Source organism: Pavona decussata, unplaced genomic scaffold (genome assembly GCF_977016875.1).
Source record: "Pavona decussata unplaced genomic scaffold, jaPavDecu1.1 SCAFFOLD_93, whole genome shotgun sequence".
Taxonomy (NCBI): domain Eukaryota; kingdom Metazoa; phylum Cnidaria; class Anthozoa; order Scleractinia; family Agariciidae; genus Pavona; species Pavona decussata.
In genome coordinates, this window is record NW_028145510.1 from 2,822,819 (window position 1) to 2,840,000 (window position 17,182).

The window sequence follows — 17,182 nt, forward strand, 5'->3', positions numbered from 1 at the left end:
AGTAGGAAGTATCATCATATGATTATACTGGCGTCACGACACGGAAACGCAAAGGATCGGAATTGATAACACAACGAGGTCAACGAGAGAGAAGGACTGGTATTTTATTCATGCGTTTATTAGGAGTTGACTATTACATGTGACTGTTGGAGACTAATAACTAGACACAGGCCCCTTACCAATCCCTTCCGCAACCTTAAACGAAAACGAGGCATGCGTAAAAAAAAGTTATTAAAATAACCGGTTAAACCTGAAACTGATTGTTTCTGAAATTGGTTTTGGTTGCAGTGTCTCACTGAAACTCCCACTGGAAGGAAGAAACAACTGGCTGCGATTGTGTAACTGGTTAAAGAGGTGAAATCTCCAATTTCCCAAATTTGAGGTATGAGGAAGTTACTATTCATGTCAGTTCATTCAGTTTGAACTTCTGTGGGTAATGACTGATGTTGTGATGCAAAGCGATTTGATGGCAGAAGTGGTCTTCTTGGAAGGGCATGTTTTTATTCGTAGGGAGTGATTAGTCGTTTAGCAGTCGCGAGGATCTTCAAAATTGGCCACAATTATCATCATAAGCATGTTGAGTTCAACAACTCTAGGGAATTGTCGTCGATTAACAGTTTACGCTAATTTCGCATTGAATTCTGTTGTTTTGCACGGGCATGAATTTTATGACGCAGTTTTAAAGAGAACAAACTTCACACGCCTTAAAACGCCTTAAAACTGAGTGATCAAATTTCCGGCCGTGTAACTCAGTCTAACTCCATTTAATCTTAACTTACTCCAAAGCAGCTGCCTGGGAAGCGATCAGGGTTTACGAAGTCGATAATTAATCAGTCTTGAAAGTGTTGAGCATGGCTGTGCATTCAGTTCATCCCACGTAAAGTTATTGCATGATGGTTTCTGTTCTATATATTCTTGTACTTTTTCTATTCTTGTCTCCAGTAAAACCCAGACAAAATGCCTTTGGATACAGTGCTGTGTCTCGACACCTCAGGTTCCATGGGCTGGAATAATAACGAGGGTATTAACCAACTCAAAGCTGCAGCACGGAAATTTTTGGAAGGAGTGGAAGAAACTGCACGCCAAGCGAATTTAAAGGTATATGTTTAGCCCGGAAGTCATTCTGTGACGATACGGACCCGAGTAACCTAGTTCTTAACAAAATTTGGGTTGTTAATTCTTTGCTTCTACTAAAAATATCAACCCATCCTTGGCTACTGATTCATCTTCGTTTGGTTACGGTACTTTCTTTAATTTCTTGTGATGACTTTGTTTAGTAGCTAACCGCTTAAAAATCGTGCAAAACTGAACTTCCAATCGTGGAATTGAACGCCACAACTGTTGGGTAAACAACGTTAAATAGTTCATCGCTTTGTGGAAACGATGGAAGATGCCTCAAAACATGCTTCACGAGCTTCGCGACGAAATTTCCCAAAAATAAACCCAACGCAAGATTTAGCTATCAAAAGGTAGGCGACGTTGTTTTCAAATCTTTCTCTTCAATGGAGTGTTACTTGGCCGCCAGTACTTGCAATTGTGAATACATGGAATAGCGTTTGGTGCGAATTTTATGGAGCTTTTATTAAAAGTACACCACAGTTGTGTTGCTTGTTTATGGAGGATTTTAATTACATCAGTGTCCGTGCAACAATGCAGCTAATTTCTCAGAAAAGCGTTCCTTCCGCTTTTTCCATGAAATGGTTTGTTTACGCTATTGATTTGCGTCAGAGAGTAAAGGTCTTCACACGCGAGGGGACAATTCCCATCATGCCCGTATTTTTTTCGGCAAACATCTAGTTTGGTCCGTACCGTATGATTTGCCTCACGAATTTAATGATTTTGAAACGAGGACTAAGATTTATCCCCTTAAATTGTACTTGTCCTTCCTTTTGATCTGCTTGTGCAAAGGGACTAGTCCCTAAATAGCTGCAAAGGTGCCAAAACTGACACCTGGAAGTCATCACATGCTGAAAAATCTAAATAAGGGAGAAATACATGTGAGACATTCCTTTTGATGCTGAATCTGTCTTGATCCGTTTTTCTTGTTTTCCTGGAATAATTTATGCATTGTAACTTTTTCATCAATATCCCAGACTCAATCAGCCGCTTATGCAAATTGCTTACGGGCATCAAAACATCATTGTTCCAATTCTTAGAAAAATCACGGAGTACTGCTTTCATGTTTTTTTCCCAAGTATCGAAATTTGATCTTACGCCCTTAGAGCACGGCATCACTTAAAGTGTGAGAGTCACGCTACTTTGTTTCCTTTATGCCTTGAAAAAATATTCGTTATGGCAGATAACAGGCATATTCCCACTTCAGTAAAAGACTGAATCGTCAACATTTAGGTGGCACTTGATTTTGGGATCTTCGCTTTATTAAATGTGTTGTAACTATTTGACAAGATAAACTGGCAAATTAAAAAGCCTAAAGTTCAAGTTAAAGCCTTTATCTTGAAAAAGAAACAAAAGCGTATTAACAAGGAACAGAATTAAGTCAACGTCAACGAATATAATCACCGTTTCGAAATATGCTCATATACAACCTCTGCGGATAGTTAAGCGTTAAAGCGTTGAACATGTTACGTTAGCTGTATATGTGAAAGCGGCTGGCTACTGGTTTGTAAATCGTAAAGGGAATCGCAAGTTTTGGATGTGGGGTTTTTGGGAAGGCCTACACAGTCAAACTTCGGATCTCTGGGATTGAAACCTTCAGGGCAAAGAAATATGCCGTGACAATTTTTGGGTTTGGGAATCGGCTGAAACTGTTGTGCCGATTGGAACATTCCCCGCACTCGAGCGTTTTTCGGATTGCATTGAAATCGACCAACTCTTCCCTGTTTAAAATTCAGTGTCATTCTTAAGGAAAAAAATTGCTTTGTAGGAAAATATTGCCATCGTTGAATTTGGGGCCAAGACGCAAGTTTTGCACAGTTTGTCAACGGATTACCTGAGCATTCGAAGAAAAATAGGTAAGTTATGTGTGCAGCCGGTAGACTCTTACCCTTAGACGCGGCCTTACAGTACAGTCTTCAGGCTTTTCTGAACTACGTGCGGTTATAATGTCTCTTAATTAGACATGAATTACTTTTAAAGGTTTTTTCATGGGTAATACAGGATCCCAGGAAGTCAGTTTACGCCGCTGGGTGAAATATTGAAACACATAAAACCTACGGCTAGATCTGGCACTAACTTACTGTGATGAAGTGCAGTGCGAAGAGCCGGCCTCATTTTCTGTACTATTGACAAATCAAATTTAAAAGAAAAACTGTTTTAATTTTTTTCTTGTTTCAACACTACATCAGGCACACGCGAGTGTAGGTTACTTACTGAGTGTTAAATAACTGAAATAATCTCTTTGTTGTTTTTAATCCTGCCGGTGCCAACGTGTAAAGGTAAAATAAGTGCAAAGTATACAAAATAAGGAAGAGTTTCTCCTAATAGGCCACTTCCGAGTGCTGTGAACCACATTATGAAAGCGAGGCTTGATGCAAAAGCATATGAAAATCAGTTTTGGTTGCATTTGAATGGCAACTAATTTTCGGCATAACAAAAACTTTGCTTTTAGCCTCGCTTTCATAACGAGGTTCATAGCAACTCAGAAATGGCCTTTTCGTCATCTAGATATCTATATATAATTGAGCTGATCGATGTAATGACTTAGATGAGAACTTCAACGCGCACGTCGATTGCAACTGCATTGATAAAATGTCAGTTTTGAAGTAGAGCCAAAAATAGGATTGCCTGATTTTGCATTCCTACGCTACTAGAAGTGATAATCACGATTTACCTTACTGAAAGCGATCACTGGATATGTTTTTCAGCTGGACTTCAGGCAAATGGTACGACACCAATGAAGGATGGTCTGTTGATGGCACTTAAGGAAATTGTGACCAATGGTAATTTTGTTATAACTACAATCCTGGCCAAACATCTTGCGATGATTTCCAATACTCAATACGAAATACACCCTACCACCGCCCCCATGCAATGTTGTCTTGTTGCTGTGTTTATGTACAGTCCAAATGATGCCAGTGGCTATCAACTTTTCTTGGGGTGGGGAGGGGTGCAGAGCTGCCAAAAAATCGCAATGACAGCACCACCAAGCTTGTGGCGACTGGGTATTGATTTCCAGAACACAAATGTACACTGTAAACGCTATTTTCGTTTCTGTCCCCTACGCGGCATAAACCAATGCTGGACGGTGAGCGAATCGAAGTTCATATGGGTGTTTCACTTAATCGACTTGATTCTCAACTTGCTATAAAACTAGAACCATGCAAAATGTAACAAAAATTAGGAAATAAATGTAGACTAATGCACTGTGCGATACCGCGGATAAAACTCCTATACATGTGTATTCAATAATTGCTAAGATCTTGCTGGCTGTGCTCAACACCTCGTCTTAGTTCATATGATCGCGTCATTGGGCAGTGACATAAAAGCGTTTGTTTTTTTTTTCTCCTTCACCTTCTCGTGTCAATCACTGGAGTAAAGAATCCACATCACTGTTCGAAAAGTGTAAGTGATGCATTCCCTGAGTTGTGGTCCGGCTTTCGGTTCATTTAGTTCACTTCACATGTCATGGATTGGGAGAGTGGCAGTGAGATAAATAATGGAGTGATAGCAGCATTCGAGGTATAGAGGGGATACCTATACATTTTGTGTCTGCTAATTAACGACACTACATTTCAGACCGATCTCCTTTCTTACATCTACAGGAGGCGTGGTGAATGTGAATGGAAGAAAACTTTGCCCACGTATCATTCTTATGACTGACGGCAAACCCACCGATGAAAACGGACGTGAAAACGACCAAGTAAGAAAACATAAAAATCAGTAAACCTTCGTGGACTTTGTGAATCTGGCAGAATAGACAGAACAATACATACCTCAGTCTCGATATATCCACCCTCTCGATTGAAGAATGTGTGTGACAGCCATTTTGCTTTCTGACACTTTTTCAGTAGTATGCCTAGTTTGATACTTCAGTTAATCTGATTCTGACTCGTCTTTCAGGCTTTGAAAGAAGTGCTAGTCGCTGCTGTCTTGTTTGGACCTCGATGGCAAGAAGTGGGCCTCCCGCATAAAATCCCCATTGCTTGTGTTGGGTGCGGAAACGCAGATAAGGTAACATCTCCATTTACCCGCAGGATTCACCCAATAGCTTATACACTCATCTCACTCGCATTCTCTAAAAGTGGGCACATACTATGGTACATGTCACAGGGATATGAAGCGAGGGCATGAAGCGTAGACATGTTGCAGGGGCGGTTTTCCTCGTGAGACATCCCGTTTTTTATGACAAAGTTCTGTCGCAGGAACAAAATTTTGTCCCCGCTCCATGTTGCATGAAATTCAGCTGCGATAAAGAGATTCAATCTTTTAATGTCGAATGGTGTACACTGCTCTGGTTTCATTTTTTTCTTTCTTTCTTAAAGAAACTTCTGGCAAGCATTGCTCAAACTACCGGGGGAATGTACGTGATGGTTCAAAACATGGACGAACTAAGCACGTTCTTCAAGAGACAAGTTCTGTTGTCACGTTTCATCGCCAAATTTGCTCATGGTAAGCTCTTGGCAGTTTGAGTTATAGCGTGTTCCTGGCTCCTGTTTAGTAAGAAAACCATTTTATACTAAAATAAAGTTTAGCATGACATTTGGGAAGTGAGGGAGGGGATTTGTGTTTTTTTTTGTTCGTTCTGGACTTGGTTTTTTCTTGGACCTGTCGCCAAGAAAAATCTGGGCTCTGATTTCCAACTAACGTCTAGTACGCGTCCCTATTCCCTATTGGAAATTCTGGGCCTTTTTATTACATTTTAAAATGGCGGTCTCCGAATTGTATTACATATCAGAAAGAATGAAAAATTGTCTCATTGTTGATGTAAGGCACCTAAGCCATTTTCAAATAATCCTTCAGGAACAGAAACAGAAACAGGAAAATTTACAAGAAAATGGTGTTCCAGAATTGGGAAAAGTTATTAATTATTGCTTTTTTACCATACCAGACATGGCACAGCTTCATTCCTTGATAGCACTGCAACAGTTTATGCGAGGATTAGGTGAAGATATGGATGAAGCGGAACTGGTGAGGAACAAAATAGATTTTAATCCCAGTTAGGAATCTTACAGGGCCGATAAAAAGCAGTGCCAACGGGTCTTCTCTCCTTTCTCTAATTTATATACAGCTGTTTCGACAAAGGTTTTTCCAAAACATCGTAAAAGCGTACGCGACAATGCTGAAAGGTAGTCTTGGAAATACCCAATAAATTTAAATAAAAGCTCAGAATCCATATTGCCCTCCAGATTGCCCGCCATCTGCGGTCGAGGCATTATGGATTCTGGCCTTAATTGAAATTTATTGGGTATTTCCTAGACTCTTTGTCGAAACAGCTGTATACTCTCGATTGAATAAACGCAGTCTTCTGGAAAACGTTTGATCTATGAGCTTATTTCTATTCTTCCGGTCAGAAAATAAAAGCCCTTACGGTTTTTATGGCATAATATTTTCATACTTTTCGCGGACAAGAAAAAAAAAAAAACAACAACAACAAAAACCACGAAATAGGCGCATGCTAATTTGATCACCCATAATTCCGCTTCTGTTAATCACGGAGTGTATACATTCAGATTTATATAAAGTCCTTGAACTGACGATAGATACGGTGTATCAAAAACATGGTCTCAATACTTAGAAATGTGGTAGTTTAACTTAAGTGCCTGATATTTAATTTAAAGTGCAGCGAGTAGCCAGATACTAACTTTATCAGCCAATCAAAACACCGTAGTATTTTGTTGATTTCGTAAACAGGAAAAGAAAATAAAAACCGAAAATCTTTTGAGTAAGAAACGACTGTATGTCAATGCTCTACAATCTGTGACTTTTAAACGTTTCTTCCAGCGTCCTCTTATGGCATTGCTCCTGGCTATGATCGTTGCAGAAGGCGACGATGATGACGACGATGCTGGAGTAAGTAATTATGCGTTTACTGCGCATAATACCTACAATATGATGAGTTATTGATGGCTTTTAATAAATGCAGGTTAATGGAGAAAGCTGTTAATGGCACTTACGGTAAAAAGCGTCAATCCCGACGTTAACTTACACCATTTTTTTATATAAACTTCGCTAAAATCAAAGACACCGTTTGACCGTTATGCATTCATATAAGCTTCATTGTTTACAAGTGCGGAGATAGAAATACGTCACTCATGAACCACTTCATTGCGCAACAACAACAACAACAACCACTTTGCGTTAGGTGGGGTTCCAGTGAATGAATTTGGTCAAGTACTGATGCGATATTTAAGGCTGGTTCCTACACTATAACAACCTCCCTAACAGCGTCACAAATGTTACTCTATTGCGATCGACCTTTGGGTGTCTAATCAGTGCCCGTACCGCCGGTTACTAGATATCTACCTTCCAGACTTTGAGGATGAGTATTTCGATGAAACGGTAAACATTTAGATAATGGCCTTCCCAGATGATTACAAGACAACAACAACAACAACAACAACAACAACACAATGACAACAACTTGAAGCGAAATACTTAAAAAAAAAAATGGATGTTAAATGGCATACTTAATAATGAAATGTTCTTTGGAAACATTTTCTGAGAAAATCTTTGTATAATGGAATATTCGATTCCTAAGGGATATCTCATCTGATCCCACAAGCGTACGTTACACGAGCTGGTGGGAATAGCTTCCACGGCCGTCCTTCTGCTGTCAACTGTAACCCGCTCATTTCTAAAGGGAACCCTAGTGTTGTATGTGATAGCGTCATCCTAATGATTACCGTAGAAATTTGCGAAACAATTACCATTCTATCACATGACTACCAGAGCGGGAGATCCCATGAGATAGCACAGCGCACGCGCAAGATCATTGCATAGCTTGCATCGCCAGCAAGATCACTTCTGGACGATTTTCGTTGGAATTTCGCTTGAAAATATTGCTTAGTCTTACGCAGTAAGGCTCACATAAGCATACAGCGAGTCAACGTAGTTGACCCCATCTTAATCTAACTGTTAACATGTTGTAACTACTCGCACTTCAACGTAGTTGAAGTCAGACGATTTCCCGCCTTGCGCATGGCGGACGTAGACGGCCCAAGTGAAGACGAACTTTTGAGGGAAGAAAGCACACCGGGCCCTACATCTACAGGCTCAATGTTCGCCGCTCTTCTCCAGGAGATGAAAAAGATGAATGAGAACATCTTGGCTATAAGTGAGCCCGCTGAATTTAGCGACGGCTCCCCTGAGAGGGAAGACAATGTCACGGAGTCAATCGACGAACGAGTAGCCGCGCTAGCTGCCCATATTCCTGGAATATCAAATATCGATGCAGATGAACAGTCCCGTAATTTCAATGATAAGCACGAGTGGGCTTTGAACACTGGAGCTTTCCAGGAAATCACTGCAGAATACCCTGACCTAACTATAGACTTGTTTGCCACAAGGCTCAATCATAAGTTTGACACCTACTGTTCCTGGAAACCAGACCCTGGGTGCTCTTTTGTAGATGCCTTCTCACAAAATTGGCATCCTTTTCACTTTTATGCATTTCCACCTTTCAGCCTGATCCCGCGATGCCTCCAGAAAATCAACAAGGACAAGGCAACAGGCATTCTCATCGTCCCGTTATGGCCAAGCCAACCATGGTTCCCATTTCTTCTTCAGCATCTTTACAAAACCCCATGGATCCTGAACCCAGCCAAGAACCTCCTTCAACACCCAGGACATCAGCAACCTCACCCTCTGTGGAGAAAACTGAAATTGATGGTGTGTCCTGTCTCAGGAATTCCTTCACAAACTACAATATTTCTGGACACGTTGCCGACATCCTCATGGCATCCTGGCGCCCCGGCACCCAAAAACAGTACAAGACCTACATTGAACAGTGGCTCAAGTTTTGTGGTGAAAGGAAAATTAATTGCTATTCCCCACAAATGGGTGAAGCTTTAGATTTCCTGGCGGGCTTATATGACAAACACCTTAGCTGCTCCACACTGAACACTGCCCGATCAGCTCTCTCGTCAATTTTACACATGAACACCTGCAGCAACTTTGGTTCACACCCACTTACAGTACGATTTATGAAAGGGGTTTTTGAAAAACGAACACCTCATCCTAAGTACAACAAAATATGGGATGTTTCACTGGTCCTAAATCACTTGACCACCTTGGACCCAGTAGAGAAGTTGACATTGAAAGATCTGACACTCAAGCTGCTTATGTTACTCCTACTGATCACAGGACAAAGAGGACAATCGATACATTTGCTTAATATTACCACTATGCATCTTAGTGATACATCTTGTGTCTTCAACCTGACTAGCCATACCAAAACAAGCAAACCAGGGAAACCAGCATTGGTTATCACTATCCAGGCTTTCCAACAGGACTGCCGCATATGTCCCATTAAAACACTGAAAGAATACTTGAAACGTACACACACTATCAGAGGTGATGAGCACCAGTTGTTTATAAGTTTTGTTAAACCGCATAAATCAGTATCGAGAGATACAATCTCCAGATGGGCTTAAATAGTGCTGCAAAGATCTGGTATCGACACTGAGCTGTTTACAAGCCACAGCACAAGAGCAGCCAGTGTTTCCAAAGCTAAGCAGAAGGATGTGCCTTTGGATGAAATTTTATCCCAGGCTGGCTGGAGTACTGCTGATACATTCCGGAAATTCTATGACAAACCCATCATGTCAAGTAATGACAGTATGGCATCTGCTATATTGACACATTAGACTTGTTAAGTCTCTTGTTATCCCATGTATTGTTCCCTGTAGTTTCTTGTTACAATTCATGGAAAAATGTTTCTTTAGTTACTGTTCCATTGTTATGCTACATGTAGAAGCACATAACAGATAACTTGGTGTAGTAAATGTTTACATCTTACTAGACACCTCCAGTTTCTTTATTTGCATGTAGGTGCTCGAAGGCTTTAAAGTCTCATGGGATCTCCCGCTCTGGTAGTCATGTGATAGAATTGGAAGATTAAACGAGACTTACCTGTAAGTTGAAGTTTGATTGAGATTCTATCACATGATGGACAGAGCAGGGAGATCACATGCCCACCCTTTTTATTCTCCCTCCCTATAGGAGTTATATGCAAATATTTCACTTATTGGAACATATTTGCTGTTCCTCTGTGGGGCGAGTTGGGGTTTCTTCCCTTCTCACACCCACACCTTTTAAGAATGATCTTGCGCGTGCGCTGTGCTATCTCATGTGATCTCCCTGCTCTGTCCATCATGTGATAGAATCTCAATCAAACTTCAACTTACAGGTAAGTCTCGTTTAATCTTCCAATTATAAATTTTATGTAGAGTTTCTTTGAGCAGATGTAATTAATCGAAAGCCACCATAATTCAGTAAATAGTTTCACTGGGTTATCAAAAATGTTGGCGTATGTCTTTAATACCTTTAGTGCTGCCACAATGTTTTGTTTATTTGTCCAATGAAACTAATTTCCTTACTCTAGAATTACCCAAAACCGCCTCCGGTGGGTACACGCGTGCGCAGGGGATCCCACTGGAAATGGGGAGATCAAGACGGGAATAAACCTGGCACTATTATCAAAACTGGCAGCACACCTGGTCAGTATTGCTATCGTCAGTTGAGTTTTGCAGTGCAGTATTGATGTTGTTGTTTACGTCTCATAAGTGTTTGCGTACTATAATCCCAGATCTTTAGTACTCTGTGTCGTGAGATTTAGTATTGTATTAGTAGAAGATTCTATGCGTTGCTTACAGTGACTTAATGACTTACTCCGCCCAACATCTCAACTCTATTCACCTATTCAAATAAAATACACCATTATTATATAGGATTTTCATATGGAGTACATGAAGGTCCTTCCTTACCCCATACCGGTCCGTTGGCCTGTCTATCCATCCATCTGTTCATTCGTTCCTGTCTGCCTGTCTGCCTGCCTGCTTGGCTCCCTTCCTTCCTTCCTCCCTCCCTTCCTTCCTTCCTTCCTTCCTTCCTTCCTTTCCTCCCTCCCTCCCTCCCTCCCTCCCTCCCTCCCTCCCTCCCTCCCTCCTTCCTTCCTTCCTTCCTTCCTTGATTCTTTCCGTTAATTAGCTTTTGCTGTGGTTTTATTTCAGGGTGGGTTGACGTTCAGTGGGATCAAGGAAGGAAAAATTCCTACCGTTATGGAAAAGATTCAGCATTCGACGTCAAGGTTAAACAGATTACTCTTATACTCACTCATGATTATATTTCGTATTTATATGACTTAACTTCATAAAAGTGATTTTCTTAATTTCTTTATGGATGCATTTCCGTGGCAAATTTTGGAAGGATTTATACGTCATCGCCCAAAAAAAGAACAATAATCGACATCAAGGTTGTTAAAGAAACAAAAATTATGACAACAAGCACAAAACAAAAGTTATATGCTTGGCAACTGATGAACAACTGAGAAATACATGCGCTTGCTTAGAAAAATACCCAGAGAAAACAAACAGACAAACAAAAACACTTGTCGTTGAGAAGGGCATCTTTGTTACAGAAACCAATTGTTTCCTATCCGGTAAAAAAACGAAGAGTGGTACAACCATTTCAATTTCTATTCCCCATGTTGAAAAACCTATGCTAAATCTTACTTGTCCCCAGTCGTCTCTCTTCTCTTTTCGCGTGAGAGCTGATGGGTAGGAAAGACTCTCACTTTTTCCCTTCCCATCACACACCGTGCTTCTCCCCCCCCCCCCCACCCTCCTGAGCGTGCGTTTCCCCTCCACAACCCCCCCCCCCCCCCTTCAAAGGAAAAAGAGACGACTGGGAACGAGTCAGAGAGTCAGATGTTAAATGTTACAATAGGTATTCAGAAGACTTCACTTTCTAGTAAGCATTAATGGCCAAAACAAGAATTGAAATACTTCCAAGAAATTCTGCTTTAATCAGTATAAAGGACTATGGAAATCAGCCCTTTGCCGGGAATTCACATTGTCAAACATTGTAGGTTGTTGATGAAAACAGACGTGTGATCCTAGAACTCGAAGGAATCCAAGTTGGTTGTCGTGTGATCAGAGGTTAGACTGTAGGGCGGTTTCCTGATGCTGTCAGGAAGTCTTATCAAACTATGGCAATTTATGAGGCACTTAAGGCACATACTAAAAAACACGACTAAAGCCAAGGGCGAGTAAACGCGCGCAATTAAGTTCTGATTTTTGTTTTGTTTTTCTTTTCTTTTTCATTTGTTGTTTTTGTTTTTATATTTTTTGCTGTTGTCGCATGCATGCTTTTTAACTGTTCAAATGTGCATTCGCGTTAGTCGGATCGTAACCTACTAGTTGTTCAGCTGAGAAAAAAAAAAAAACTCTCAAATGCTATTTTGGGCCAACCATCACTCCGCGATAGCCGATCGAAATCCGCCCTAACTTAAATCCGCCTTTAATTAAAGTTCTGAATATAGTGATATACAAAATAAATAAATAAATGAATAAATAAATAAATAGATAAATAAAAAAATAAAAAAATAAATAAATAAACAAGTAAATCAATAAACAAAAAATATATACACAAATTTAGCGAACCAGCCAACTACCAATGCTATGAAATAGATGACACGTACACGATGGAAATCTAGGGGGCTCGGCAATTTTTTCCCGAGAATTTCCATCGTGTACATATCATCCATTTCAAATACCCAAATAATTTAATAAATAAGTTGAAAATAAGTACGGCTCGATTTAGCACGTTAATTGAAAATCTTGACTGCATTTCCGTTTTCTCAGATCATAATCATAAAAAGACGAATCGTGATGAATGTCGTCGCAAAACTGTTGTGTGAGTGCAGATATAGCTGGTGACAAAAATCGTTGTGTTATGCATTTTAGGTCCAGACTGGAAATGGGGAAATCAGGATGGTGGAACCGGAAACATTGGGCGTGTCTTTGGTGTTAGCAGAGGGCTTGTAGAGGTGATTAAAGACCTTTATATTTGAGTAAGAGTACGACTTTTCAAATCTATTATAGTTTGCGTGAAGTAGGTAATCACTTGACAGATCAATCAAGTCTCGACAGCCTCCCCTATTTACTGTTAAACAACACGAAAGAACAAAAGTCCTGGGAACATGACTGCATGGTTTGAAATTTTGAAAGTCGTTATCAATCTCGCACACGTACTCTAATCTAAAAGGTCCCTATTCTTTGCCTAACTACACGAGCTCCTTTAATTTTGGCTCATTTTTTCTTGGGGAAAGGATTGTGAAGGACAGACTGACAACATCATGAGAATGTCCTCATACTAAGGTTTCATTTCTGGCACGGCCCGTGCAGGGTTGTATACCGAAGCCCTCATTTTTGTCCGAAGAATGATTTAATTAAATCGAATAACAATGCAAGCCCTAGTTAAACGGCCATATTTTTTTCTATGGCGATCGATGCTTTATTTCATTTCTTGTCCTGACGGATTGGTACATACTCAAATACTCTTCATTGGCTAAATACGAACAAGAAGTGACTTTTTAAACACAACTTCTCAAACTCATTAATAATTCATGCAGTCAAAAGCCAATAAATGACCTCCATTTCGGTCAGGTGGATGAATCTTGATACCCCAATGAAACACCAGATGAAACACCACCAGGTTTTCATCTGAGATGAAACATGTTTTTCATCTGAGATCAAACATTTGCATTTTAATGAGATTAATTTCTTATTGTTTCATTTGAGAAGACATGTCAAAAACTCGGGCTTCGTGCTTTATCACGGGTTCCAAATACCTCGAAACAGGTGAAAGCACTCGGCCTGCGGCCTCGTGCTTTCATCTGTTTCTCAGTATTTGGAACCCGTGATAAAGCACTCGCCCTCGTTTTTGACATATTACTTTAAATATCAGCGCGCTGAAGGAACATATTAATCAAGTCAAAGTAAAAATTCACATAGAAAGCTAAAAATTATGCTAAATTGGAATTCACTCAGTGCATGCTCCCTAATTTGAATACATAGACGGAACTCTCTGTTTGACATAACATTTTTATCATATAATGTTTGACGTTCTTTTTTTTTTTTAACGACTTATTGTTTGTACTTAGTATTTACAGCCTTCCATCTGAACTCACGTACTTAAAACACTGGCAGTGCATTTCAAATTGAACGAAAACGTCACTTGAAAATAGAACTGAATTCGTTCTGTTTGTGGTACTTCGCGATTATTATAACTCTTCGATTTGTACAAAAACGGCAGACAACCTAGGAAACAAATTGATAGTCGTGACGTTCAAATTAAGAAAAAGAAAGAAAAATTCAGCGCCATGTGTTCACGTTCTTCACAAAACTTTGAATTTGGTCATTTGACGCTGTCGTTTTGAAGAGGACGGTAAGGAAATGTACCAATTTTAAACCGTACCTGCAGGGCGATTTTTTTTCTCATTAAACCTATTGTTTTGCGGCGTTGTCGTTGCCGTCGCCGTCGTCGTTGCTTAAGTTTCCTAACAGCTGTTTTTTTTTATTAGGTCCGCTGGCCCAATGGACACACCAATACCTATCGCAATGGCGCAGAAGGAGCTGTTGACTTACTGGTTCATCCTGCGGTGAGAACTTTTCTTAGCTTTCCTCTTAAAACATAATATCATTATACCTCTCCGAATGACTACGCCATATCTAGCCGGTTGAATTGCATGATTGTATCGGTGGTGGCTGCAGACGAACTTCTCAAGTGTATGAAGAGGGGACGGGTGGGGTAAAAATATTGAAGGGAGGGGTCTTCCTCTTGATCAGCCACAGCTAATGATGACCTGTTGTTTTATCTTAGGACCTTGTGCTGATGCCCTCCCTTGGTGGAGCGAGCCCATTTGTCAGACAACAGCCGAGTGACGTTTGTCTTGTGATGTAGAGCAAATCAAACGCAAACGTTTGATTTGCAATTAAACGTGCGATGCGGCAAGTTAGTGGAATATTAATCAATGATGCTTTGCTAGAATATTCCTTAGTTGGGTCCAAGTTAGCTCTCAAGGGGCACGAGTATCATCACCGAGACTGTTTAGTGCATCCGCACCCTGCTTGCCCTCGATGAAGAAGTTGCTTTATAACCAAGCTGTTCAAGAAACAAATGTTAAACCAGAATTACAGTGTATGGAAGCGGTCCTTAAGACCTCCTTACCGACTAGGCGTTTATTTTAAAACAGGTGCTCGAGTTGAAGTGAGAGTTTTTTTCCTGGTTTCATGTTATGGTTGCCTGCTGCCAATGTTTTCATAGATATCATGAGGGTATTTTGACTAAGAAGAGCTCTGATCATCGCTTTAAATCGTAGTCTCGGTGAAGGAAGTGCGTATTTTAGTCGATGACAAAGTAATTTTTAACAGACCGTGTTGTTCTTGTTACGCTCTTTAAGTCGTAAGCCATCGCCAATCCGCACACATCAATAATGGATGTTTGAACTTATCACGGTGAATTGTTGGCTCGGAATTTTAAAACAGCTTAGATTTCTGTTTTCCCGTGAACAGCACATGTATTTGACAAAAGTCCAAGCCAAGTCGGTTGGGACCTCCGTTCAGCGAAACGCTCATCAAATTAAAGTTTTTCTATTACTAGAAATAAACGGATCTCGTTTTGTAACTGAGTTAGACCAAAGAGGCAAATGAGCTGTTTTTTGATGAGTGGATTAATAAACTAATATGCTTATTGCTTTTATTATTTGCTTCAATACGTGCCCTGGGCGTTCCAAAAATTTGGAGTACCCTACAGGTCTCTTGTAGATCCTACGTCAACTTACAGCATTATCGTTCGCGGTCCTTTGCAGTTTTCACGTCTACTTTATTTTTTGGGGCCGTAGGTCTTTACAGATCCGATATGCTGTGCCTTTTTAGCATGGTTTTGTCCATGCGTTTCAATGTTAAGATGGTTTTGGCCATCTACATTCAGTTGACTTTGCGAGACAGGAATTCGATGCTTTGTCTGCTTTCTCCCTGAGGCACGTGGTGTGGCAACGCGTGATTCGGGGAGCGGGCAGGTTCAAAGTACGAAACTTGATAGGACATGGGTTTTGTTGCATTTTATTTGAGCTGGCTCTGTCGCTGGTTTCATATAGAACTGCTACACCGTGCTGACGAGTTCCAATAAAAACGAAACAGCTGTCCACGGTTGCAGCCCTGTTTTGTCGGTTTCTGTCGGGTTGTTGTCTCGCAAAGTCAACTCTTTCACGTAGTATCAGCCTTGCAGTTTGTGTTACCCTACAGGGTCTATAATCAGGGACGTTGTCAGTTTCTGGGCGTGCCAAGACATTGTTATTGTTTTTTTGTTTTTTCGGGATAAATTTTGGAATTTAAAACTAAGGCACGTTCACAATTATTACTGACTTCACTTCGAGACACAAAAGGAATAATTGAAGAAGTTTTTCATACCGTGGAGCTCAGTTGTGAAACAGTGTTCCTTTGGAATTACGGCAACCGACTTCCTTGAACGATTTTAAGACTAATTAAATTGAGTCGCCACAGTTTTAAGTTAATTTAAAATAAGATTTTAAACACGGTTTCCAAGAAAAGCAGCCTTTGTTGTTTTAAATTTTTATCTTTTATATTTGTAGTTAGTTATAATTAGTTGATAAGCTGATGGAAATACCGAGCCTAAATAGAGTTATCGTATTATATAGTATCGTGTTCAAATTTTACTTCTGTAACTTTACTTCTATAACCCCCTTTCCCCGCCCTCGGTTTCACGCCCGTTTGAGTTCTTTGTTGTTGAGTGGAAGAACCGTTTTAATAAAAAGTGGATCGAATGTTGGAACTCGAGCTTGCAACTCGATGTCTGTGCAAACCGACATAACAGGTTATGTTACGACTAATCGTCACACGACAAATCGTCACTAAGCCGTCACAAGCGAATCTCTAAACAATGGTCTACAACAACAATACTCAACAACAACAATACTTCATTTTTACATGTGCTCGGATTCCTTTGTTCTTTTCGGAGGGAATATATTACATAACCCCCAAATCAACTGTCTGAAAAGCTGGGTGCGGCTTTGATTGTTTGAAGGGAAGAGCGGGGCTAATGAAAAGCTAATTTAAATTCGAGGGGATTAAATGTTAATATGCAAGGGGGATAAGTGACTTATCCCCTTGCATATTAACCCATAATTCCCTCGCATTTAAATAAGCTGTTCATTAGCCCCGCTCTTCCCTTCAAACAATCAAAGCCGCACCCAGCTTATTTA

At 40.3% G+C, this 17,182-nt stretch overlaps 1 protein-coding gene and 1 pseudogene across 4 annotated transcripts; both read left to right on the top strand.

Moving 5' to 3' along the window:
- The first annotated feature begins 221 nt into the window (after positions 1-221).
- LOC146473619 (uncharacterized) lies at positions 222-16,618 on the top strand. 4 transcript variants are annotated; one of them, XR_014866397.1, is made up of 16 exons: positions 222-382; positions 943-1,098; positions 2,885-2,972; positions 3,825-3,899; positions 4,722-4,819; positions 5,020-5,130; positions 5,442-5,568; positions 6,008-6,087; positions 6,901-6,969; positions 10,502-10,616; positions 11,130-11,206; positions 11,987-12,056; positions 12,864-12,946; positions 14,483-14,560; positions 14,782-15,714; positions 16,206-16,618. XR_014866397.1 is itself a non-coding variant. In XM_085118338.1 (15 exons), the coding sequence occupies exons 2-15, from the start codon at positions 958-960 to the stop codon at positions 14,860-14,862; spliced, it is 1,293 nt and encodes a 430-aa protein (XP_084974464.1). In that variant the 5' UTR covers positions 222-382; positions 943-957; the 3' UTR covers positions 14,863-16,618. The 4 variants fall into 4 exon arrangements, 2 of the variants coding, with proteins under 2 accessions (XP_084974464.1, XP_084974466.1); XM_085118338.1 differs by having other exon boundaries at positions 14,782-16,618; XM_085118340.1 differs by having other exon boundaries at positions 6,901-6,958; positions 10,503-10,616; positions 14,782-16,618.
- LOC146473620 (uncharacterized) lies at positions 8,399-9,800 on the top strand (annotated as a pseudogene).
- Positions 16,619-17,182: the final 564 nt, after the last annotated feature.